The sequence below is a fragment of the Motacilla alba genome, chromosome 18 (genome assembly GCF_015832195.1).
Source record: "Motacilla alba alba isolate MOTALB_02 chromosome 18, Motacilla_alba_V1.0_pri, whole genome shotgun sequence".
Taxonomy (NCBI): Eukaryota; Metazoa; Chordata; class Aves; order Passeriformes; family Motacillidae; genus Motacilla; species Motacilla alba.
In genome coordinates, this window is record NC_052033.1 from 11,318,722 (window position 1) to 11,344,015 (window position 25,294).

The 25,294-nt window shown below is 52.2% G+C and overlaps 1 protein-coding gene across 2 annotated transcripts in view; it reads right to left on the bottom strand.

The window, feature by feature from the left end:
- RPTOR (regulatory associated protein of MTOR complex 1) overlaps positions 1-23,208 on the bottom strand; it is a 105,758-nt gene extending 82,550 nt beyond the window's left edge. The window contains exons 1-3 of one of the 2 annotated variants that reach the window (XM_038157185.1): positions 22,595-23,208; positions 10,830-10,932; positions 8,773-8,855 (exon numbers count right to left, since the gene is read on the bottom strand). In XM_038157185.1, the coding sequence (XP_038013113.1) occupies positions 8,773-8,855; positions 10,830-10,932; positions 22,595-22,756 (348 nt within the window). In that variant the 5' untranslated portion in view covers positions 22,757-23,208. The remainder of the gene's footprint in view (positions 1-8,772; positions 8,856-10,829; positions 10,933-22,594) is intronic. The other variant, XM_038157186.1, reaches the window with a different exon arrangement.
- Positions 23,209-25,294: the final 2,086 nt, after the last annotated feature.

The following is a 25,294-nucleotide window of genomic DNA, read 5'->3' on the forward strand; positions in this document are numbered from 1 at the left end:
GGAAGCCAGACTTTTCAAATCAAACTCTTATCTTGTAGAGTTTCCTAAAGAAATCAAAGAGCACAGAGATGAGAGGAAGCATCTTTTTGATATAAACCCATTTGGATTCCCAGAGGATATTTAACAAGATCTCAACACAGATTTGGAGGAAAGTCCATATATAAAGACTTGCTGATAAAACAGGCAGGTGGGGGAGAATCCCTCATTTTGTCCATGGAGGGAAGTCTCTGGGAAGCTCCAAGAGGATCTGCTTTGTAGGCTGACTCATCCAGCACAGTCCCAAACATCCCTGGCAGGGAGAGGGCACTGCCTGCTGCAGGCAGGGCTGATCCAGAGGCACAGCAGAGCTCTGCAAGAGGATTGTCACTGCCACTTGTTCTGTAGTCACCGATTTCCCTTCCCTAACTGCATTACTACAGGCTTCTGCCAGGGTTTGTCTCCATGTGCTGCCAGGCTGGCCTGCTTCCAGGCCTGCTGAGGGGGAAGCTGTTCTAGTGAAAAACTGCAGGCTTCACTCACAAACAAAAATACTTTGTTCTTTGGTTCATCCAAAACGGTGATTAGTAACCCGGCCCTGCAAGGCACCCTGACTTCACTCCAGTTCTGACTGAAGCACAGCTCTGCTCTTGCATCAAAGGGAGACAGATCCTGCACTGACACCGGCTGTGGAGGCACATCAAAGGACAGACAACCCAGAGCTGCACACCAACACTGCTGGGTTTGCACACTTCCACAAGAAACATCTCCGGACAGGACCCAGCAGGACCCCAGGGCAGGATCCCAGGGCAGGACCCAGCAGGATCCCAGGGCAGGACCCAGCAGGATCCCAGGGCAGGATCCCAGGGCAGGATCCCAGGGCAGGATCCCAGGGCAGGACCCAGCAGGATCCCAGGGCAGGATCCCAGGGCAGGACCCAGCAGGACCCCAGGGCAGGATCCCAGGGCAGGATCCCAGGGCAGGACCCAGCAGGATCCCAGGGCAGGACCCAGCAGGATCCCAGGGCAGGATCCCAGGGCAGGATCCCAGGGCAGGACCCCAGGGCAGGATCCCAGGGCAGGACCCAGCAGGATCCCAGGGCAGGATCCCAGGGCAGGATCCCAGGGCAGCACCCAGCAGTGCCAGGGCAGCACCCAGCAATGCCAGGGCAGGATCCCGGCAGGATTCCAGGGCAGGATCCCAGGGCAGGACCCAGCAGGATCCCAGGGCAGGATCCCAGGGCAGCATTCAGCAGTGCCAGGGCAGGATCCCAGGGCAGGATCCCAGCAGGATCCCAGGGCAGGATCCCAGGGGGATCCCAACCCAGCCTGCAGAGCTCAGGGAGCAGAGCCACCCCAAGCCTGTTGCGTGATAAGCTCAGAGATAACTCAGCCCTGTAAGAAGTGACTGCAGCTCATCCCCACTGCCCATCAATCACAAACCCAATCACCTCAAGCCCAGGCTGATATGGCCACAATAACTCTTGGCTTGGACACATCATGCAAATACAAATTATTCTGAGCCATATCCACAGACTCCAAGCTTCTTAATTTTATATCAAAAAAAACCCACCACCTCCTTTAAGGTGTTTTAATTTTAGGCTGTGGGCACATAAAATTACCCTGATGCAAATTCATGAGGATTAGGCCAAGATAATAAAAACTGCATATTTAAGTACAAGGGAGTGTGCTGGAAATCCCAAATTGACGTTACAGGCAGCAGCTTAACCTGGTTAACACAGGCCAGGAGAAAACATTACTGATAAAATTATTAGTCACTGCTAACTCGAAAAATATTCATTACAGCCAAGACAAACTATAACTTCGAGATGCTTTAATTTAAATACCAAACTATTCCAAAGGGAGACTCCTTCCAGTCTGAGGCAAGTCCTCTGCAGATATCTGGGTGCATTTCAAACCCCTCTCCATCTCCCCCGTGCTGGTTCCCTCTGGAGCAGCCCGAGGCTGCTGGAGCTGCTGCTGCCAGGACAGGAAGGTGGCAGGAGCCAGCTCCGAGGGTGGCACATCCCCTCCTGTGCCTGGAGCCAGCAGTGGGGACTTTACCTTCCCTCTGCAGTCTCTGACCTTGCTTTCAAGTGCAATGTGAAATGAATTCCAAAGTACCTAATCCTCACTGTGCAGGCTCGGGATCCAATAACACTTCCAAAAACAACGCCTCGGAGCAGTTTGTTCATGAGAACTGATGTTGACAGGGAAGACAAAAATCAGGACAGCCAACCTTGAGTTGCTGCTACAATACATCCACAAGACAGGTGTGTTCCTCAGCAGTTACAAGCTGCTTCACACTGCAGGTTTGTGCCAAAGTTCACAGAAATTCCACCCACCAGCCTCCTGTGTTTGGTACAAATCCTTCCATCTCTGCTCAGATAACCATTCTGAGAGGGCTGTGTAAATAATTGCTGGCTTTAGAAAAAAAGGAATGGTAAAAGAACTCAATCTGCTTCTCATATGCCAGACCCGCACCCTCAGCCTGGTGACAGCCCGAGGGGTCACATCACAAGGTGCCCTAACAGGATTTTAAGTACACCCAGGGTCACATCTTTCCACCTGCTTAGTCAAACAACCTAACTCCTAAGCATCAGTGTCAGCTCAGTTCCGTTCCTTCTCCAGAACCTCAGTTTTAAGAGCTCTTTAAAGGCTCTGCACCTTCTTGTTTGTTAAACAGAAACCTGGATCTTACTGGGAGCCCAGTTCAGGCTGCAGGAGTACAAACTGGTAAATTCTCAGTCTGCCTGTCTTTACACCCTGGCCCGAGTGCATCGTGCTCCAGGGAGGAGCTGCGAGGCTGGGGCCCTGCAGGGCAAGAACTTCATCTTCTCAATACTAAATAATTGTTTAGTAATTTCAGTTCTCCTCTGATTGCAAAGTAATTGCTTAATGAAGCAATTTTCTGATTAAAAACATCTTAACGAGTCAGGAGAAGGAAAGCCAATCATTCCAAGGCTTATGCTTTGCTAATCTCCACAGGAAAGGAGTTCAAACCAAAGCACCTCAGGATTTCCTCATTCTGCCTCAGAGAGGAGCAGGAACATAAATAAAAATGTCAATATTTCCTCTGTTAATCTCTGATTTTGCACAGAATGGTGGTGTCTGTCAGCAAGCACTCCTAATGCAGCATCCTTTGCCCGTGGCAGCCTCCAGCCCTGCAGCCCTGCCCAGTGGATCCAGGGGCATTTCCTGGGCACGGAGCACCAGGGCGCTGCCAAGGGGTCTGCAGGAGGCTCCTCCCTGTCCCCCATCCCGGGATTCTGCACTCCCCAGCCAGCACAAAGACAAGGTGTTTTTAAATGGGTCACCCAGAGCTGGGTGGTAATTACAGAAGCACGTTAATCAGCTTTGCCAGGCAGAGCTGCTTTTCCCTCCAAGAGCCTTTTTCTGTCAGCTCTGTCCTCCCATCTCTGACAAGCTGACATCAATGGTCACGGGAAAGCACCCTCAAAAGCACAAACCTTCCTCCCTGCCTGTCCTGGCCCCATTTCCATGGCAGAGCACAAACCAAAACAGACGTGAAGGATAAAACACGGGGATGAAGTTATTGCAGAAGCGTGGCCAGGAAGGGCTCGGAGCAGGAGCCCAGAGTCACCAGCAGTTCAGAGGCTGGGTGATCTCCTTCCTTCCAGCACGCCCTGCCCACAGAACCCCGGCCTTGCAGCAGGTGCAGAGACCCACAGGACTGCAGGATTTTCCCACTGAAGTGACTTTGCAAGTTTGCTGGCTTAGCTCCAGAATGCCAGGGCCAGCTCAGCTCCCAGAACAGCTTAATGCCACTGCCTGCTCTCTGCAGCTTCTGAACTCTCTGCCACAGCACTCCATGCCTGCAACTATTTTTTGCCTTTTTGTGACTCATTTTTCCAGGAGAATCTCTGCAAAATCAGTATTAAGTATACACCACTGCTGCAATTTCACAGTTTCCACTTTCAGTGGTGTGTTAAAGATTTATCAGGGGTTTTTTTTTTTCTCACTATCAAAAGCATTCAAACATGAGCCGTAGCCAGAGCTGCAGCAGGGAGCTCCCCCCTTGCACAGCCAATTCCCAAATCCTCAGTTATCCTGCTCCAGCTGCTCCAGCTGCTCCAGCTGCTCCCAGAGCAGGCAGGAGTGCCCAGGTGAGGGTCTCTCCCCCTGCCAGGTGGGCTGCAGCTCTCCCCAGCCAGGCTTGGGATGCACATCACCTGGAGAGCCAGCAGGGAGAAAGCTACAACCACTGACCCATTTCTCCTCATTTTCTCCTCATTCCCAAGGCATTAAAGAGTGGGTTCATCACTTGACACCTGTGCTTCCAGAGGGGCATTCATGAGGCAGCCCCTGGCTGACAGTGACACTCTGACCAGACAGGTTTTCACACAGAAGGAGAACAGCAATAATTGGGTTTCACAATTAGACTTGTTGACTCCACTTCTGTGCCAGACTTTTTTTTTTTTCCCTGAAAAAAAAAAAAACAAACCCTGCTGGTTTATGCTGAAGACAGTTGATCTTTAACAAGACAGCAAAGGATTGATACAGCAGAATTCTGCAGAGCCTGAAATAGCTGCCAAATTCAAGAGGCTGTTGGGAAATGAAAACCAACAAACATAGTCCTCTAAGGAAAACCTGGTTTTGTTGAACAAGGTCACGCTGTCTTTTTGGTTTTTTCCTTCCTATTCGTTTCCTTCTTGCATGTTCCTACATCTGCAGGTATCTCCTACTGGAGACCAAGTACCAGTTTTTCCATGTCCCCCCTTGGAATTCTACAGTATTTCTTCTGCAGGAGCAATTAGTATTTGCTGTTGTTTTAAAAGAAAAACCCTACAGAAATAAAGGAAAAGTATGACTCACTGAGAGACCAATAATTAGGTCATGTGTTCAATTAGTTTTCATGCTTAAGTAGTTACTCTTTAGGAAATGCTCCCCCTTTGATGTGCTGCAGCAACTTCCCAATTAATTAGGCAGAAAAAAGCAATGAAGGAATGAAACCTCAGACACCGAATCAAAGCCCAGAGATCTCTAATGAGGGGAACAACAGCATCAACAACAGACAACATGCACTAAGAGGTAGAGGCTTTCAGTGATCCACTTCAAGTATCTTGGCTGTACTTCCTTTGAAATTAGGAGAAAACTGTTGGGAAGCAGACAAGAAGAGAGGGAGAAGCAGCCTGTTTGATCAGAAAATCACTGTTTCCTTGAAGGCCTGCCACAAAAGAGATAATTTATCCATATTGTGGGAGATGTGCCCTCGGAGACCATCACTCACTGGTGCAGACAGGAGGTAGCACTCAACGGGTGAGATGGGATCAGAGAGAAATGGGAAAGCCCTTTCTCCACAGGCTGCCCAAGGAACAGCAGCAGAACTGCCACGCTCCAGCTGCAGGCATTCCCAACCACCAGGACCTGCTTTCAACCACCCTTCCCAAAGGCTTCCTAAAAGTTTATTTAATCTTGTCTTCTAGATTTCCCCAGTCCTTTCCCCGTGCAGGATTCCATCCCCCTTCATGGCTCACAGATCTCCCTCACCCCAGGGATGCCCATTCAGGTATAATCCATTCAGCTCTAATGAAATCAGCTCCTTCCAGCAGAGAATTAACACAGCCCAAACGACTCTCTTAGCGGAAAAGGAGGAAATTGAGAGAAGAAAAAGGGAGGCAAAACTGTGGCACTTGAATTAAAAAATCAATAGTGTAACTGATTTTGTTTTATGCAGGCAAGGGGGTGTAAGGGGGAGGCTTCTTTGGGATGGGATGGTTCAGTCCCTCGGCCTCGCTGGTGGTGGTGGGTGCAGAGGGGAGTGCTGATGGCAAATCACTGCTTTGGGGTCAATTTACAGAGCTACAAACCCCTCACGCTCCATTCAGCTGCTCCTCAGAGGATGCAAAAACCCCACACTCCACAGAAAAGGTGCCCTGCAGCTGGAAGGTCTCTGGACAGAAGATCCCAGTGCAAGGGCTCAGCAGGAGCTGAGTGTCTGCATCCTGCTCACCTCTCCTAGGAATGGTTATGAAATGCAGATTTTGGCCTTGCTGGCAGCACTGGGAAAGCTCATCAGAGAATAAAGGAGAGGACTGCAAAAAGCAGCTGGTGCAGGAGTGCCGCTGGGATCTGTGCACCAGTGAAATCCCAACAGAAGCAGCAAAATGTCTGAGGAAGGAGGAAAAAACTCCTGTGAGTGTTCTGGTCAGTCTGGAGTTAAAGGGAGAACCTGGCCAAAAGCCAGACCTAACTAAGAGGGAAAAACAACCTATAATTCCATGCAAATTTAATAAGCATATGGTCCAGACTACTTCATAGCAGGTCCTGAATTATGTAAAGTGTGCCTCATCCAAGGCCAGCCTTTGGCTGCACTGCTCACCCCCAGGGATGGAGGCACAGGGCACTGGGCTGGCCCGGGCAGGACACGGCCAGCAGGAGAGCAGGGGAACAAAGCCAGGCAGCAATTCCATCCCTGGCTCATGCCTCAGGCTCTGTACAGGCATCAGGGCACACACGGGGTGCTTCACACACAGCTCTGCCAACTCCAGCCCGGAGGGTGCAGGAACTCAGTGCCCCAGACAGCAGAGCACCCCCACGCTCCCCAGCCAGCTCTGCAGGGCTGCAGCCAGGGCCCAGCTCCACTGCCAAACCGGGGCTTGCAGAGCACTAACTCCTGCTCATAAAAATCCCCATGAGCTCCTGCATGCCCATAAAGCATCCCAGGGCAGCAGCACTGGCAGCTCAGTCCCTCAGCCCCGTTTGCAAAGGCTCTTGACTCTTCAGCTAAGGCAAGTCCCTGCCTTTGCAGTGGCACAGCGTGCAGGGCTGCCAAGAAAAGCGAATTTACACCCCAACACCAGGGAAATGTGTGCTGCTCCCTGCCAGCACAGCAAAGCTGTGCCCTGCCTGGGCACCTGCTACGGGGCAGCACCAGAGAAATGCCATTTTGACAGGATCAATTCCTTATCTAAATATTTTAAATACAGGGCTGCAGCTCACACAGGCAGGGCTCTGCAGGGGTACTGAAGGGGGTCAGCACCACAGAAATGCCATTTTAACAGGATCAATTCCTTATCTAAATATTTTAAATACAGGGCTGCACCTCACACAGGCAGGGCTACTGAATGGGGATCAGCAGCAGATAAATCCCATTCCAATATGATCAATTCCTTATCTAAATATTTCAAACACAGAGCATGCGAGCAGCATCCCACAGGAACTCCTTTTATCCTGGGCAGTTCTGTCTCCTTTCCTGCAGCCCTTCCCTCCCCACTGCCCGCAGGTCCCGGAGCACAGAGCAGTCCCAGGGAAGGTTTCCCCTCTCTCAGGCATTACCCCATCCCCTGCTCTTCACTTTCACTCCCTGCTCTCCTTCCTTTCTCAGCTGCTTAAGCAGCCCCTCTGATCCCTGGAATTGAGCCTCTGTCCAGATTACCCTCAGGTTTAACCCCCTCCCTGCCCAGTAAAACTTGAGCCCCAAACCCAAGGGGGTGTTGGTGTAGAGCTGTCTCGGTTTTCCTTCCACTTTTTCACCAATTATATCTGCACTGAACTGCAAGAACTCTGTGCTTGTTCAGGGAAGTCTTTATCAAGACAGATCGAGCCCACAGCTCTGTCGTCTCCTACCCTCTCCCCCAGTACAATCTTCATTTGAGGACTGCATGAAATGACTGAATATTGCTTAACTGCAGGATTTTGCAGAGGAAACAGCAGCTGAAGTGGTTTCTACTCCCGCAGCACACAAATTTATGTAGCTACACAACAATAAAGCAAAGTCTTAAATTTAATCAGAACAAATACTTCAAGCAATGGCAAGCTGATAAATTATTTAGAAAGGGGCTCAATAAGACCTGGAAGGAAATATCCATCAGCTGTGCAGCCTGGGAGCTTCCAGAAACAAGGAATTTTCATGCTTTACCCCTCGCGCAGCTTTCTTTCAGAAAAGCTGCTCGTATTGAGCAAAAAGGGGGATGTTTGAACAGAAGGACTGGCTGGCAGCAATGCCACAGGACTGGTCACACAGTGGCCACCGCTGCCACCATCCAGCAATTAGCACCACTGGTGCATTCCCAACAAGGTGCTGATGGCAGCAGCTCCAGCCCGGCCATGGCAGCTATTGCAGAAGATCTTTATGATTTGCTCTTTTCTCCAGACTGCCTGGTTTCCCCCAAACTGTCTTCCTTCCATCCACTCCTCAACCATTCCAAGCCCCCAAGAAACAGCCCAAAGTGGATGTATTAGTATTTATATGAAAGCTCCAGGAAATTCAATAATGCTCCTATTGTTTTATTGCAGATGGCACACCAACTTCTCTTTATTACTGCAGAAAGCTCCAGAGCCCTGTGGAGTGCAATAAAGCAGGACGTGTTTGGCTTTGCAATGTGGCAGGGGCTGTGCTTTCCTGCAGGAAGCAGGGAACCAGCCCAGCTCTGGGACTGCCTCCACAGGCCCACGCAGGGAACCTGCTGCTCCTGAGCTGGCCCTCCTCCCCAGCACAGGGGCTGTGCCACAGAGCACAGAGAGCGGGTTCTTTTCACCTTTGCTCCAAGATGCTTTTTCTCCTGCTTGATTCCAGGCACTTTTTGAATTTTCTGCTAAATTCTCGGGCTGTTGAGATTTAAGAATTGTCAACGTGCCATGAGGAAAAACACAAAAAGGGAATTCTCTTGTGTTAACTGTACACGAATATCTGCCACAAAAGCCCCAAGACATAAACACCCTTGGGAACCCCTGAGGAAAAAGGCCCAGGCTGGCTGGGCAAGAGGCTCCAGCCCTGGAGCAGAGAGAGCCCAGGCTCCCAGGCAGGGGAGCCCCAGGAGCAGCCAACACTCACCCTGGGCTGCCAGTTCTCATACTGCTTCTGCAGGTTGGCCCCGATGGTCTCCAGAGCTTTCTGAGGCCCCATGGACAGAGGATCTGGGAACAGAACACACAGCAGCACTTTCAGCCCTCTGCATCACCCAGGGGTGCTTCCATGCAGTTCCTGTCATTATCAGTTCCAAGCTCACGAACACCTTGTTCCTCCTGGGATTCACCTGGGGGCAGCACCCCGAAACTATCCCCGAATTCCTCAGTCCACAAAAATCCATTACAGACTGTCAAATGTGGAAGATTCCTCTCACTGAGGTGCTAAACACAATTCTGTTTTGAGAGACAGGAGAGGCGCTGCATTTGTTTCTTTTAATAATGAAATAAGGTTTCTATTGTAAATAATGACAAGAACTCAAATTGGTTAAATATTTGACGACAAACATTTTCTGTTGATGAATGCAAAATCCTGCTTCATTTACTTCCTTTGCTTCCTGCTGCAGAGATTGTGTGCCATTTGTAATATTTAAGAAGTTCATTTTATTGCTAGATAATTACCACAATCCATACATAGCAATCCAATTCCAGGCCATGTGCTTTATCCAAACACCATGGACATCTAATTAAACAATTAACAAGTTTTCTTACAAAAAAAAACAACAAACCCTACAAGCTAATATTTTCCTATTTAATATCAATTATTTTAAAAGCACTAAACCAGATCAGTGAAGGGTTTTTTTTGCAAATATACTTTTGTTAGAAACAAAATGTAATAAAGCAGGATGGAAGCAGGATTTTGAGTTCTTTTTCTTGAATGAAGACAAGCACGTGGAAGGTGCAGCAGGAGCTGCACGTGCCTCTGCTCAGAGGCCCTTTGTCACCAGGGGTGACCAGCTGTGACCCCAGCTCAGGTGTGAACAGCAGCAACTGCAGCCCAGAGAGCTCCCCAGACCCTGCAGACGTGGCACAGACATTTCTGCACCCCCACTCCCTGCTCCTCAGACCGATGGCACAAAAACCATCAGATATTTCCCCAATTACCTTCTTCAGAAATTTCACGTTGGCTGGAAGTGGAAGGAGCACTTGTGTACACAAACAGACTGAAAATTTAATTGCAAAACCGCATTCAAAATTCTCTTTGCTAATGATAGGCACTAATGGCTTTATTTAAATGACTCTGCAATGCTCCTCTGCTCGTGTGTCAATGAGACATCGGGGCTGTGCTCTGCTCTCAGGCACCTGCTCCTGCCTGCTCAGCGTGTCCAGGTTAAAAACCTGAGCTGCTGGGACTCACAAGGCAGGTAAGGCAGGGTTAGAAAACCTGCTGGAAGTGTTTGAAGCCATTCAGTTTGTGCAGTGATCACTTTGCCCCCGGGAGCTGAGCATTACCGTGCCCGGCGTGGGACGTGCTGGAGGCTGAGCATTCCCAACTCCCAGAGAGAAACCAAACCTGAGGAAGCTTCTGTACACAAGCTATTTCCTCCTAATATTCCTTCAGAATTGTCTCATCTTGATAATTAGACTTTTTTTTTTTTTCCAAAACCAAGGGAACTTTTAATTTCTTCACAAAAACCCTAGGAATTTAGTGCAATGCTGCATGAAAGCAGCAAACCCAGGTGTTGGAACTGCTGGCAAGACATCCTTGGGAACAATTCCAGGTCTTCTGAATGATTCCAATTAAAACAGGCCCAGAGCAGCCACCTCAAACACAGCAAGGTGTTTCACAAAGCTCCCTGCTCCGCTGGGTGAGGCAGGGAAGGGGCACTGAAGGCTCTGCAGATCCCTGCACTCTGAAGGTGTCTCTGCTCAGAGATTTCCTGCAGGTATTTATAAATCTAAAACAATTACAAGAAAGCAAAGCAGCTCATTAACAGCTGTTTTTCTCCAAGGTATCTCATTTCAGAACACCGCAGGAGGGATGACCCAGGGCAGCAGCTGGAGCTGGACTCTTCATTAACCCAGAGAAAAATCACATCCCACATTTCCTCCTGCTCAGCCTGGTTCCAAGCCCTGGGAATGCAAAATTTTGGGATGGATTCTGTGCTGTGAGACCCAGGGGAGCCTGGGGCTCTGGGGACTCACCAATCCAGCACTCCAGGCGGGCACAGGGAGTTGTTTTCACCACGTCTGGGGGGTCCACGCCGACGTTGAGGCACAAAACTAAGGCAACACTTACAGTCTTCATCTGCAAAGACAACAGCACAGCCTTAGAGCAGCAGCAGCAACGCCCCGGCCTCCAAACCTCACCTCCCAGAACTTCTGCAGGGCTTCATCCAACCTCTCCTACCTGCTCCTGCACGTGGACTATTTTAAGCAAGGCCTGACTGATGAAATTTTTCATATTTTTTATTAGAACAGTACTTAGGCTCCATGTTACTATTTTTGTTATTATTTCCAGAGCCCATTCTTCTCTTTCTGAGCGTGGAAATGGATGCCAGTGAACTTCTGCTGCTCATCTTAAATTAGCCATTGTCCAACTGAAGCACATTATTAAAACATGAGGCAATGCTATTCAGGGCCCCTGACCAATATTATAATGCAGTGTGTGATGTCTGATATTGAAACTGAAAGAATTACAATGGAAAAACCCCCAAGTGACAAACAAAACCCTGAAAAAATTAAACAAACACATGCCAAAACAAACATATTTAGTGCATTTTTTATTTGGTTTTCTTCACGTGTTGGGGTTTCTTGGAGAGCCCTGTAAGGAGGAATCCTGGCTCCAGCTGCTGCTCCACTTGGGCTCATCCCACCCAGGCACCACAAATGCACCCAACCCAAACCCACCCAGCCCCACCTGGGACCCCAAACCTGCACGAAACCAATGACAAACCACCTGGCCAGCTAAACACACTGCCTGAAAATTATCACTTCACATCTTTGTGGGGTTTTTCCTGGACTCCCTCATGCCAACACCTAAAGCAGAGGAGGAAAACGGAAGCAGTGACGAGGCTCTGAGTGATTCCAGGCACCCAGGGCTTGCCTGCAGCAAAGCCACCCACATCCCCACCTCCCCAGGGTGTTCCATGCAATCCACAAAAGAAAGGGAAAAAAATTCCCAAATTTCACACTTAGAGAAAACCCTAGAGCCACATAAATGTGTAATTTATCCAGAAAGTGGAGCAGCCAGACACCATTCACAGGCTCTAGAGCAGGACAGAAATCCTGCAGCGTTTCCTCACTCCCATGGCCGTGATGGGAACGTGGAATAAAAAATCAGCAGGAACTGTGGTTTATGGCTTCAAGAGCTGTGGTTTATGGCTTCATCCCAACCCCTGCTCTGGCTGACAAACCCTGCAATCCTGTAGGAGCTCCTCGTGCCAGCAATCATCCAGGACTAAGCAGCTCTCTGCAGCACAGAGATGGGAGCAGGAGCCTGGGCAGGAATTCCCTGAGCAGGATTTGCCCATGGATGGGGAGGAAGCCCAGAGCTGCAGTTCAGCACTCAGGACACGTGCCTTAGAGCACTTTGTCACCGTCTGGGACATCCCAGAAAAAGCAGAGCCCCTGGCAGAACCAGGGCCAGCTGCAAGGCGCAGCCCAGCCCTGCAGACCTTGACTGGCCCGAGCGGCTCAGAGTGCCACGGAGCACCCAAACCACCACCCAAAACCCCCTGGGCACAGCACAACCCCTGCCCTGCCCCCGGGGACACCTCCCCAGGCTGCCCAGGCACCGCCAGCTCCCCAGGAAGGCAGGGAGCTGCAGGGGTGGCAGGGCACGAACACTGCCACACGCACGCTGCTGCCCCAGGGAAACACAGAGAACCACACACAGAACGACTTATCGGGCATGGAAACACATAAATCACTCCTGCAAGAGAAAGTATCCTGCCAGGCAATCTTCTCCATCTCATTTATTTATTGTTTCCCATTTGCAGTCTAATACTGACTTATTTTTCAGTGTTTTCCTGGTAACGTCTGACTGGTGGCTCATGCTGAACAGGCTGATATTTATTTTCCATTCCCGGGTTCGGCCTTTTAAATAAGTGTTTCTCCTGGAAAACTGACAGCAAAGCCAGGAGAGGAACAGGAACTGATCCCAGAGACAAATGGGGTGATCACCCCTCCGCCACCTCCCCCAAGGGATGGAGAGCCTTGCACTGCACACATTTGCTCTGCTGGCAGGAGCATACCCCGAGAGCTCAGCTCATCCCTGTCCCCTCTCACCCTCCTCACAGGGAGCATTTCCTTCTCAATATCCCCCCCAGCCCTGCCCTCTGGCAGTGGGGAGCCATTCCCTGTGTCCTGGCGCTCCATCCCTTGGAAATTGTCTCTCTCCACGTTTCTTGTCAGCTCCTTCAGGCCCTGCAAGGCCACCCTGAGCTCAGCCCAAAGCTCCTCCTGCCCAGGTGGGCAATGCCAGCTGTGCCAGCCTCTCTGAGCTCAGCCCAAAGCTCCTCCTGCCCAGGTGGGCAATGCCAGCTGTGCCAGCCTCTCTGAGCTCAGCCCAAAGCTCCTCCTGCCCAGGTGAGCAATGCCAGCTGTGCCAGCCTCTCTGAGCTCAGCCCAAAGCTCCTCCTGCCCAGGTGGGCAATGCCAGCTGTGCCAGCCTCTCTGAGCTCAGCCCAAAGCTCCTCCTGCCCAGGTGGGCAATGCCAGCTGTGCCAGCCTCTCTGAGCTCAGCCCAAAGCTCCTCCTGCCCAGGTGGGCAATGCCAGCTGTGCCAGCCTCTCTGAGCTCAGCCCAAAGCTCCTCCTGCCCGGGTGGGCAATGCCAGCTGTGCCAGCCTCTCTGAGCTCAGCCCAAAGCTCCTCCTGCCCAGGTGGGCAATGCCAGCTGTGCCAGCCTCTCTTCCCTGGGATCATCCCTCAGAGCTGCTCCATCCCTGGCACCATCCTGGAGCCTGCTCTGGGCTCTCTGCAGCTCCAGCTCCTGCCTGAGCTGGGGCAGCTCTGCAGGTGGGGTCTCACCTGAGGGGCAGAGGGGACAATCGCTGTCCCTGCTGCCCACGCTGGGCTCAGCCCAGGCTCAGCAAGGGTTTGGGGGGACAATGCAGATGACTGATCAAAAAAAAACCCCGAGCCCAAAAACCCCAATAATGCTTTTCCCACTTCTAAACTCCTTGGGAACACACCAGAAACTTCAGTGCATATTTAAAGGTTCCTAATACAAGCAGCACGAGGACATTCTCATCTGTCATTAGGACAGTGGAAATTTTCTTTCCCCCGTTTCAGGAGCATATCCATCAGAATACATTTCCATGGATTTTTGTTAGAATTAAAAAATGAAGCAGGAGAACATTTGGCAAGTTTGTAAGAAAACCAATATCCAAAGTGCTCTGTCAGCAAAGGCTCGAGATCAAACCACAGCAGCTCTCACTGTGGGCTCTGCACTGTGGAGTGCCATTTGTATGTTAAAAAATGGGCTACAAGTGCCCGGCTCGTCCTGCACCCGATCTGCAGTGATTTAATAACACCGGGTCAGAACCTGCCCTCCTGAAACGGCAAAATCCACTCGGGCAAAATGCTCTTCCTGACAAGTGATGGCAGAGAATTCATCCCAAAGCCATCAGAAATGGGGCTCGGGGAGCTCTGCGTCTGCTCGGGGAGAAGCTGCTTATGAAAGCATTTGACACTAAAATTCACATCTTTTGCTAAAAACCTTCTAAAATATTCCTAATTCCCCTCTTATTTCATTTAGAAGCAGACAGGTCTGCAGGTGAGCACAGTGCAATATCTGCAGGTATTTGCAGCTGGGAGAAAACCATTCTGTTCTGGGTTGGATTGAAAAAGTGAAGTTTTATCATCCCAGGGAGCCCCCTGACCCCCCTGGAGCACCCCTGGGAGTGACTCCAGGCCAGGAGTCACATTTATTTCAGCCTCAGTGAGACCAGGCTTGGATCTCAGAGCCATAGAACTGCTTTTTATGCTGCTTCAAGTAAGACCAAGAACAAGTCAGTGCATTTGTGAGAAATTCTGCATTTTGTGGCACATCCCAGACTGGACGTTTTAGACCCCATTAATATTTGATTTTTACACTGCAATTTGCAAGCTGAAAACTTTCTGCTTCAACATTACCCAGATGAACACTCAAGTGTTAGAAACCTGCCTGGGTTTATGCCAGAGAGTTCAAATCGCTTCTGGGAGTTAACACAAACACAAGATTAAGTCAGCATTAAACATGAAATATATGCAGCTTTTTTTACATTATTTTACAGAGTTGAGGATGAACTTATCAGCATTACACACAGACCCTGGGACAAATTTCCAAATTCCAAATCCTCGCGTGAGTCTCATTTGAAAACCCTCCCTGGCCAGGAGGCTCTGTTTCCTGCTTGTGCAGGAAATTCCTTCCCTCCTCAAAGCCCTTTTTTCACATTTTTCTCTACCCACATTTACAGATTTAACACAAATCTCTGCCCCACCAGCGAGGTGTTCCTCAGGTAACTCCTGACCGCGGGCTCCTTTGGAGACCTGCCATGAAAGGTTCCACCAAGGAGGTCTCCAGAGAGAGCAGAGCAGCAACATTTAACAGGAGGAAACATTGTTCTCCCTTGGGCTCAGTTCACTCTGCAACACCAGAGGTTCCTGTTCGCTCTGTGCCAACCTTCCCTTCTTTTGGGCTCCCAGCTGAGAGGTGACAAGAGGTGACATCTGTCCTGCACCATCCCCGGGGCTCTGGCACCACCTTCCACTGAGGAACAGAGGAAATCAGCCTGAAATCAGACTGAAATCAGAACAGGCTGAGGGTTCTGAAATCAGTTTCTGAAATCAGAACAGGCTGAGGGTTCTGAAATCAGTCTGAAATCAGTTTCTGAAATCAGTTTCTGAAATCAGTTTCTGAAATCAGTACAGGCTGAAGGTTCCAAAATCAGTTTCTGAAATCAGAACAGGCTGAGGGTTCTGAAATCAGTTTCTGAAATCATTTTCTGAAATCTGTATCTGAAATCAGAAAAGGCTGAATGTTCTGAAATCAGTTTCTGAAATCTGTATCTGAAATCAGAACAGGCTGAAGGTTCTGAACAGGCAGACCAAGCCCTGACCTGGCACTCCATCCCAGCTGCACACAGAACCAATGCCAGGCTCCTGAAGGAATGGTTCCCTCCACATCCCACCTGGACAGGACTTCCCCCCACCCAGGGGAACAGAGCTCCCCGCTGCCCCTTCAGCTCCTGCACCACTTGCAAGGTAAAGCATCTTAAAAGAAGAGCTTTGAGTTTCAAGGATTTTTTTTTAATGTAAAGTTTAAGATAAATAAATTGTTATGGAAAAAAAATCTCCGTGTGCTTCTCCACAGCAGAGAAGCAGCAGAATGCAAAGAACTCCTTCAAGCTGGCATTAATAATTCAACAGCTCTGCAGGTTGTCTCCAGCCATCTGCAGCCCAGAGTCGGTTCCTGGGGTGCCAGCCTGCTCCAGATTCCTCGATCAGCTCCTCCCGAGGGCTTGGTTTCCTCCCCTCACCTCGCAATTCAGCACTGCCACTCTGAATTCTCTCCAGGGGCTCACTGTGCCCAGCGCGTTCGTGCCACTGATGGCAGCTCCAACCCACGGCTCCAGCTCCTCACCAAGAGGAACAAAGGCCACTCTGAGCTGCTGCCCTCAGTGCCCTGAAGCACCTCCCAGGCTGGTGGCTGAGTTCCTGCTGTCACTCGCTGCCCAGGAACCCACAGGCACTTCCCAGTGCAGCTCCTCTGTGTGACAGCAGTGACATCCAGGGGCACGCTGTGGCCCAGGGCCCTCAGAGCTCCAAGGGGTCACGCACCGTGGTCCAGGTTAAACTGCAGACCGGAGCAGGCTGGTCCTGGCTGCCCCAGCACAGCAGCCAAACGCTGCTCTCCAACCACTCTGGGATGCCTAGAGCCAAAGGGGGCTTTCCTTCCCTGTCAGCCACTTCTTAAAAATCATAAAAATAACAGAAAGCAAACACTTTGCTCCTATGATCTTTGCTTTCTCTATACAACCAGCAAAGAGCCGACACGAGGCGTGTCCCAGATGTCACTCCCCATTTATCTGTGACAGGGTTTCCTCCTCGTCTCTGCTTTGCATTCCTGCAGCCTTCTCCTCGCTCCATGGCATTGCCACTCCTGTCTAGCACTGCCTTTAGGAGGTGCCCATCCTCCCAGGCACGACTGACACTGCTCCAGATCTTCCCTGCAAATGTTCCTTCCAAGCATTCCCGGACAGCCCCTGAGATCTCTGGGAGCCACTGGGGCTCTGATCAGGAGGAACCCCTGAGCCACACCAGGAGTTCCACGAGCAAATCCTCCCTGCACCAGGAGCTCTGATCAGGAGGAACCCCTGAGCCACACCAGGAGCTCCACGAGCAAATCCTCCTGCACCAGGAGCTCTGATCAGGAGGAACCCCTGAGCCACACCAGGGAACCCCTGAGCCACACCAGGAGCTCCACGAGCAAATCCTCCCTGCACCAGGAGCTCTGATCAGGAGGAACCCCTGAGCCACACCAGGAGCTCCACGAGCAAATCCTCACTGTGCCACGGGCAGGACAGGGCACAGAGCTGGCTGTGCATGGGCAGGACAGGGCACAGGGCTGGCTGCAGCCTGAGCTCCTGCTGCAGGAAACCCAGAACACCAGCACAGGGCTCCATCCACACCTGCAGAGCAGCGGCCTGACCCGCCCCTGGCTGCTCCCACAGCCTCCTCCCCTGGGCACGGCCCCTGCTCTGCCCTCTGCACAGCGCTGCACTAATCACACTTATTACCCTCTGCTCCAGCCCTACCCAGCAAGAGCTGGAGGTCACCCTGTCCCAGCTCAGCCAGGATGGGTCAATAAATGCAAGGACAGAATGAAAACGCTGGTGAGGTGCTGCTGGCAGAGCCCGTGGGACAAGGAGATCAGGAGGACCCCCAGCCCCCGAGCCTGCCACCCCTCAGAGCCCACAGCACACAGACCTGGCACTGAAGGATGCCACTGACACAAACCTGGCCTCGAGGAACTCATGAGCTAATGCACTGCAGGAGGCTGGGGAAGAACACAGGAACCAGACAAACACCAAACGCAGCAAGGGCTTCATCAGAGTGGCAGCGCCAGCCCGGAGGGATCAGTGACCCCTGAGGACAGGCCAGGGGACAAGGGCAGCACAGCACGGAGCCACCGGAGCAGCTCTGAGGCACAGCACAGCCCAGCTGCCCACAAAGCCACCAGCCCACGGGCCCTGACACCTCCCTGGTGTCCTGTGCAGGCAGGGAACCTCTGCTCATCTGAACCCAGCACATCTGTACGCAGTCCTGCTTAAATCTGCACTTCCAGAGAAACCTAATTGTGGATTCCTCTTCTCATAAAAACAGGATTTAATTCTCACTCAGCAAGTTAGGAGGCAGCAAGGAAAACAAAATGTTGAGGTGAAACTATTACCATCAGCTTTGTTGCTCTCTGCTTATCTTAGAAATCAATATAGATACAGCAAATCTTAATTTAAATATTCTGAATTTAATAGCAACTTGTCAGTAAAACCTGGTGTACTTGGAGTCTTTTTCCTTAAATCAAGTTATATGCTTTGGTTGCTACCAAGCCTGGGAGATTTAATTCAATACACAAAGCATAATTCCAACCCTCTTGTGTTAAAAATATTCTTTAAATAAATAATAGATCAAAGCAGTGTCACTTTGATGGCATATGCAGTCCACGGAAGGGGGAGAGGAAGGATTAAATGTTTTCAGAGCAGCCCTCATGGAGGAAGGGGCGGGGGACACCAGTGAATTCTCTTATTTTCTCTACATTTACCACTCATTACTCTGCTGATTTGATTCTCCCCTTATCAGAGCTCTGCCTTCTAAAGAACCTTCAACTTCACACAAACTCCGGGGTTTTTGGAGCAACAAAGCAAGATGAAAAGAAGAGTCACTGCACTCCCAAATCTGTGAATCACTTCCTCCAACTGTAGTAGAGCTCGGCTCACTCCCCATGACTCCTCGATGAATAAGGCAAAATCTGCCACTGCTCGGGGCTCCCGTGATTCACAGGGGACTCACGGGGGAAATGGGAACTCACGGGGGAAATGGGAACTCACGGGGGAAATGGGAACTCACGGGGGAAATGGGAACTCACGGGGGAAATGGGAACTCACGGGGGAAATGGGAACTCACGGGGGAAATGGGAACTCACGGGAGAAATGGGAACTCACGGGAGAAATGGGAACTCACAGGGGAAATGGGAACTCACGGGGGAAATGGGAACTCACGGGGGAAATGGGAATAAAATGGGAATTCACGGGGGAAATGGGAACTCACGGGGGAAATGGGAACTCACGGGGGAAATGGGAATAAAATGGGAATTCACGGGGGAAATGGGAACTCACGGGGGAAATGGGAACTCACGGGGGAAATGGGAATAAAATGGGAATTCACGGGGGAAATGGGAACTCACAGGAGAAATGGGAACTCACAGGGGAAATGGGAACTCACAGGGGAAATGGGAACTCACAGGGGAAATGGGAATAAAATGGGAATTCACAGGGAAAAATGGGAATTCACGGGGGAAATGGGAATAAAATGGGAATTCACAGGGAAAATGGGAATTCACGGGGGAAATGGGAATAAAATGAGAGTTCACAGGGGGAAATGGGAATTCACAGGGGAAATGGGAATTCACAGGAGAAATGGGAATTCACAGGGAAAAATGGGAATTCACAGGGAAAAATGGGAATTCACTGGGGAAAATGGGAATTCACTGGGGAAAATGGGAATTCACTGGGGAAAATGGGAATTCACGGGGGGAAATGGCACAGCTCTAGCTGCCCTGGGACTGCAGAGCCTCGTGTGGGCTCACCTTTGAGCTCCTCTCCCTCCAGGGACAGGCTGGGGTGTTTAACGGCAGGGAACGGTCCCGGCCTGGCTGTGAGCTGTTCATTGCCCAGACTGGAGCTACGGGAACGTTCCCCACGCTCAGCTCCCAGCCAGAGGCACGTCCCCTGCAGCATCCACAGCCCAGAGAGAGGAGCTCACCTCGGGTCCCTCAGCCCTGCCTGCTGCGAGGGGGAGCCACGAGACAGAAGGAGCTGCAGGAACTGGGCACGGGGACTGAGGCTCCCCTGGGCCTGCAGGGAAGGAAGGGGCTGAGCCAGGGGCTGGGCTGGAGGGGCACAGGCTCACCAGGGGCTGTGGGCATGGGTTCCAGGCCACTGGGGACAGTGCTGGAAGGTGAGGGAAGAGGAAGAGAAGAAACTTCCTGAAGACAGCTAAAAGTGGAAGTAATTAATTTGTGATGCCAGAGAGCGAAACAAAGCAGTTCAGGAACAAAAGGGGGGAAGTCACCAGCCCATCGGTTTCACCCTGATGGCACAGGCTGCCCTCACAGCACCCCTGCCTCACAGGAAAACCCCTCAAACCCCAAGCTCCTGGGGTTTTCTGCAGCTGCTCCATTCCCTGGACAAACCTGTCCCACCCAGCTGGGCCGTGGGAAAACAGCAGCAAGAGTGAGCTGCCTCCCTCAACCTCCTGCTCACGGACACGAGGTCAAACCAGATTTTGTGAACTGCTCAGCAGGGTTAGCCAAACGGGCTCACTGGGTGGAAATATATACCAGCCATCACCCCTGCAGCAATCCAAACCCCATCCTCATCCCCTTCCCTCCCCAGCTGAGGCTCTGTCTCTGTTACCTCACATTAAGCACCCAGGAGACAGCCAGCGACAGCTGAAAAGGGGAATAAAACACAAGACATGACAAACAGCTGCTGAAATGTAAAAGTAATGAGGTTGAGCATTCTCAAATCAGCTGCTCTTCCTCTCTCAGGTGTCTTTTGGTATCTTCCTAGGCACCTGTTCTTAAACAAAACGTAATTAAACACAACAGCAAGTTTGTCCAAAGGATGCCTGATCCAGACACGGTGCTGAGCTGCACCACTGGCCCTGCTGTGAAGTTACACGCTGTACTGGTGTCTGCAGTTCTCTCCAGCTGACAGAGAAAGCACAAGAACCAAACTGAAAACTTGAGATTTGCTCCTGTTTTCTTCTTTCTCAAGAGTCAGACTCGGCTTCTCGGAGAGTGACCCAGGGCCCAGCCCCACGGAGCTCATCCCCAGAGAGCAGCAGCAGCCACAACCCCGTGGCACAGAGAGTGCCAGGGAGGGAACTGCAGCTCCAGGAGCCAGCACGAGCTGGGCTGGCAGGGCCACTGATGGCAGCGAGCACGTGAAACACTTCACAGCAGCCACAGAGAACCCCTGAGCACCCCCTGAACCCCTGAGCACCCCCTGAACCACCCCTGAGCACCCCCTGAACCCCTGAACACCCCCTGAACCCCTGAGCACCCCCTGAACCACTGAGCACCCCCTGAACCACTGAGCACCCCTGAACCACCCCTGAGCACCCCCTGAGCATCCCTGAACCCCTGAGCACCCCCTGAACCCCTGAGCAACCCCTGAGCACCCCTGAACCCCTGAGCAACCCCTGAACCCCTGAGCAACCCCTGAACCCCTGAGTACCCCCTGATCTGTGCTGCTGCTGCTGCTGCACAACCTATTGATCAGCACAAGCAGGGCAAAGTCATTCCTGAATTAGAAACAGGCAACTCTGCAGATCAGGGATGGAGGAACAGGAAGCATCCCAGGAAAGCACCTAAAATAGAGCAGCAAGCTCATCACACCTCCACAGTCTGCTGGAGGAAGCCTCCTGTGTGCCAGAGCCCTTTGGAGCAGAGCACTCGGCGTGGTGCCTGTGCTGCCTTCAAATCACACCCAGAGAGCTCCGTTCAGCGAGCTGCCAAGCCCCACCTGCAGCTCGTGGTTCAGAACTCCTGAGACATGCAGTCACCACCCCGGGAACACTGGGACTCGGGGACAGCCCGGGCAAAGGAATCACAGCTTGCAGCTTCAACGAGTTATTCCATCCTTTACAAGAGGATCGTGAACGTAACAGAAACCTGGTCACCAGAAAAACCCGTGAGCACCTACGGACACAAAGCCACGGGGCCAGGCACCGGGAGAGCCAGCAGGGCTGGAACCCGAGCAGGCTCCAAGAGCAGAACCAGCGCAGGTGATGTCCAGGACATTTCTCAGTGCTTTACTGAGACATTGAAGGCGTCCCACAGAGGCAGCAGAGGATCCCAGACTCCCAGCTGGGACGTGTCTGTGTCACTCCCAGCGCTGCCAGTGACACACAACAGGTCCCCAGCCAGCCCAGGAGCTCCTGCAGTAACACACCAGGGTTCCACCTGAGAGCCACATCCTGCCTCCACAGTCCCAGAGCCTGTTTGTACCCCAGGAGCTGTAACACACCAGGGTTCCACCTGAGAACCACGTCCTGCCTCCAACTCCCACAGCCTGTTTGTACCCCAGGAGCTGTAACACACCAGGGTTCCACCTGAGAGCCACGTCCTGCCTCCACAGTCCCACAGCCTGTTTGTACCCCAGGAGCTGTAACACACCAGGGTTCCACCTGAGAGCCACGTCCTGCCTCCAACTCCCACAGCCTGTTTGTACCCCAGGAGCTGTAACACACCAGGGTTCCACCTGAGAACCACGTCCTGCCTCCACAGCCCCAGAGCCTGTCTGTGCACAGGACAGCCTCACTGTACCCCGCACACAGCACGCTGCTGGCACAGCAAACCCAGCCAGCTCCAGTGCAGCTGCACCCCCAGACAGCTGCAATTCCTGCAGCTGCTGCTCCTCCTGACCTCGGGCACTCCACCGCCTTGCCCAGCACGCACCAAGCTGCATTTAAAGAGCCTAAGTGATGGAGCTGCTCCAAAGCCCAGCGCCGTGAGCATCACCCGGTGCCTCTGAGGCAGCTGCAGTTTGCTGCCCTGGCCCCACAGCACCGGGACACAAACCACGGGATCCACAGCCAGCGTTTCACCTGGCAAAGCTCAGCACCCTCTGAGCTCCGGCTGCTTTTGCACCTGCGCCCCGACTGCTCCTCTGCAAACCCCACCGTGCCCTGCAGCATTACCCGGTCCTTCATCCTCCAGCTCTGAGCCAAAGACTTGGAGCCTTCGATCTTCTCGCAGTGCCTCTTCTTCATGAAGGCCAGGGGCAAGTTCCAGTCCGTCAGGTCGGACTCATCCTCCTCCCCGAGCCCCAGGAGAGGCGACTGCAGCATCTCAGACTCCATGGGCGGGGAGAGGCCGGGCACCAGCTGGGCAGCGATGTCCAGCCCGGCACCCAGCGGGGCCGGGGGTCCCTCCGGCCGGAGGGGGACGACGGGCCAAGGGCAGCGGGGGCGGCTCCCCCCGGTGCGCGGGCAAGGACGGACCCGGAGCACGCAGCGCCTTCACCCGGCGCAGGCAGCGGCCCCGGCCGGGCTCGGCGGCGCGGCCCGGGGAGCACCGAGGGACCGGCGGGGACCGGGCCCGGGGCCTCCCTCGCACCTCTACCCCCGCGGGCCGCGCGCTCCCTGCGGCGGGCACGGCGCCCGGCCCATCGCGGCTCCCTGGCACACCGGCGGGCCGAGGGCGGCTCGGCGAGCAGCGCTGCGGGGGCGGGCGGCGGCGGACGGGACGCGCGTCCCGGGGCGCCGGCGAGCGCGGCTGGGCTCAGCACCGCGGCACGGGGGCGGCCATCTTGCCCGGCCCACAGTGCCCCCGCGGTACGGGCCGCCGCGCGGGACACGCCGCGCAGCGCGCTCCGCCGCCGTCAGGGCGCGTTGCCATGGGGACAGAGCGGGAACCCCAGAATCCCAAAATCCCTGCGGCTGGAAAAGCCCTCCCAGCCCACGGAGCTGTGCCGCATCCCCTCCTTGTCACCAGCCCTGAGCTCTGCGTGCCGCATCCAGGAATTCCTCGGATGCTCCAGGGATGGGGGCTCCAGCCCTCCCCGGGCAGCCCCTGCCAAGGCCTGACCCCCTTTCCATGGGGACATTCCTCCTGGTGTCCCTGTGTGGCGCCGCTGTCCCCGTCCCTGTCCCTGGAGCAGCCCCTGTGCCTGCAGACCTGAGATGAGATTTGAGATTCGCCTCAAATTCAGCTGAAAATCAACCCCTGGTGCCGAGCCGCTGCATTTCCAGAGAAACCTAATTGCGGATTCCCCTTCTCATAAAACCAGGATTTAATTCTCACTCAGCAAGTGATGAGGCAGCAAGGAAAAAAAAATAAAGAAGTTGAGGTGAAACTATTGCAATCAGCTTTGTTGTTCTCTGCTTATCTTAGAAATCAATATAAATAACAGCAAACGTGCTGGTGCTCAGAACACACCCAGGCACAGCTGCCAGGCCCCTTCTAGGACATCACTGGGAATTGTGGGCTCGGGGATGCACTTTCCTGCCACAGAATAAATGCACAATACACTTTGAATTGTGGGCTCGGGGATGCATTTTTTGCCCCACAATACACTTTGAATTGTGGGCTCGGGGATGCATTTTTTGCCCCAGAATAAACACACAATACACTTTGTATTGTGGGCTCGGGGATGCACTTTTTTGCCCCAGAATAAACGCACAATACACTTTGAATTGTGGGCTCGTTTATTCTGGGGTGAAAAGCGGTGGATCTGGGCACAGCCCCAGCAGATGTGGCTGATGCACGTTTCCACACCCCAGGAAAGGCAGGTGAGGAATTTCGGGCTTAGATCCTCCCTGCTGTTCGACGGGAGGTTAATGGAAATCAAATATCGCTGCTGAGGAAGCCCCTCAGTGTTGGCTCCTGGCAGCAATCGAGCCCCACCACATTCACATTTGGAATAGTTGAACGTGTGAAAATCCTTTCAAAGCAGAAAGGAAAGAAGACGTGTGTAATTTGATTTACAGGACCGTTAGTTTTCATAGATCCTTCCCGCGTGCTGACACTCGTGGAATGTTTCCAATGCAAAGGCCTTCCTTTCCCGGAGGTGGGGGATTGGCAGGGGATGTTTCTGGGGTGGCCGAGGTTTGCTTTTGCTCCTCGCCTTTCCCAGGAGCTGATTCATTGCCTCACTTTTTGTGCTGATGGCCGATGATAGCTGCAGGATTGTTATCACAAAATGCTTCTGGCTGTGTTTCTGCTAGCCCTTGATGAGTTCCTCAACAGCAGCCGCACAAAACCAGAGAATTACACAATTCTGGCATGCTTTGGGTGGGAAGGGAGCCTAAAGATCTTTATTTCCAACCTCCTGCCATGGAGGGATCAGCAGAAACAACCCCAGCAGTGCCCCTGGGTGTGAAAAATGCATGTTATAAGGCTGGCTCTTTGCAAATATTAAAATAAATAGTGAATGTTATGTTGGAAAGCAGTGCTGTATTAATCCTTTTAAGTAGTGTGGTAAATAGAGTTTGTAGGCTATAGTATAATAATAAAATAGAAACTGTGTGATGTAAGACACTCTTTGTAACTAGCTCAAGGAATGGGTAAGACAACCAAGAAATTCTTTGCATAAAGGTAACAGCAATAAGACACCAGGATCCAAGAGAAGAATTATTGCCTCCTTATCGAGACAATCCGGGCTTCTTCCAGATTTCGAGGGGCCAAAAAGATTGATTTACAATTCGAGGGGGGGAAGTTGACAATAAACAGAAAAATCCCTGGTTTGAAGGGAACATTTCAGTCATGTCTGAGATGTAGGAATATGCAACAGGCTGTTGCTTTAGGGGTTAATCCTTTGTTAGCAAAGTGTCTTCTGGGGCACAGCAGAACACCCAGATGTTTGTAATTATTTGCTTTTTATTGTTCTTTATTGTCCT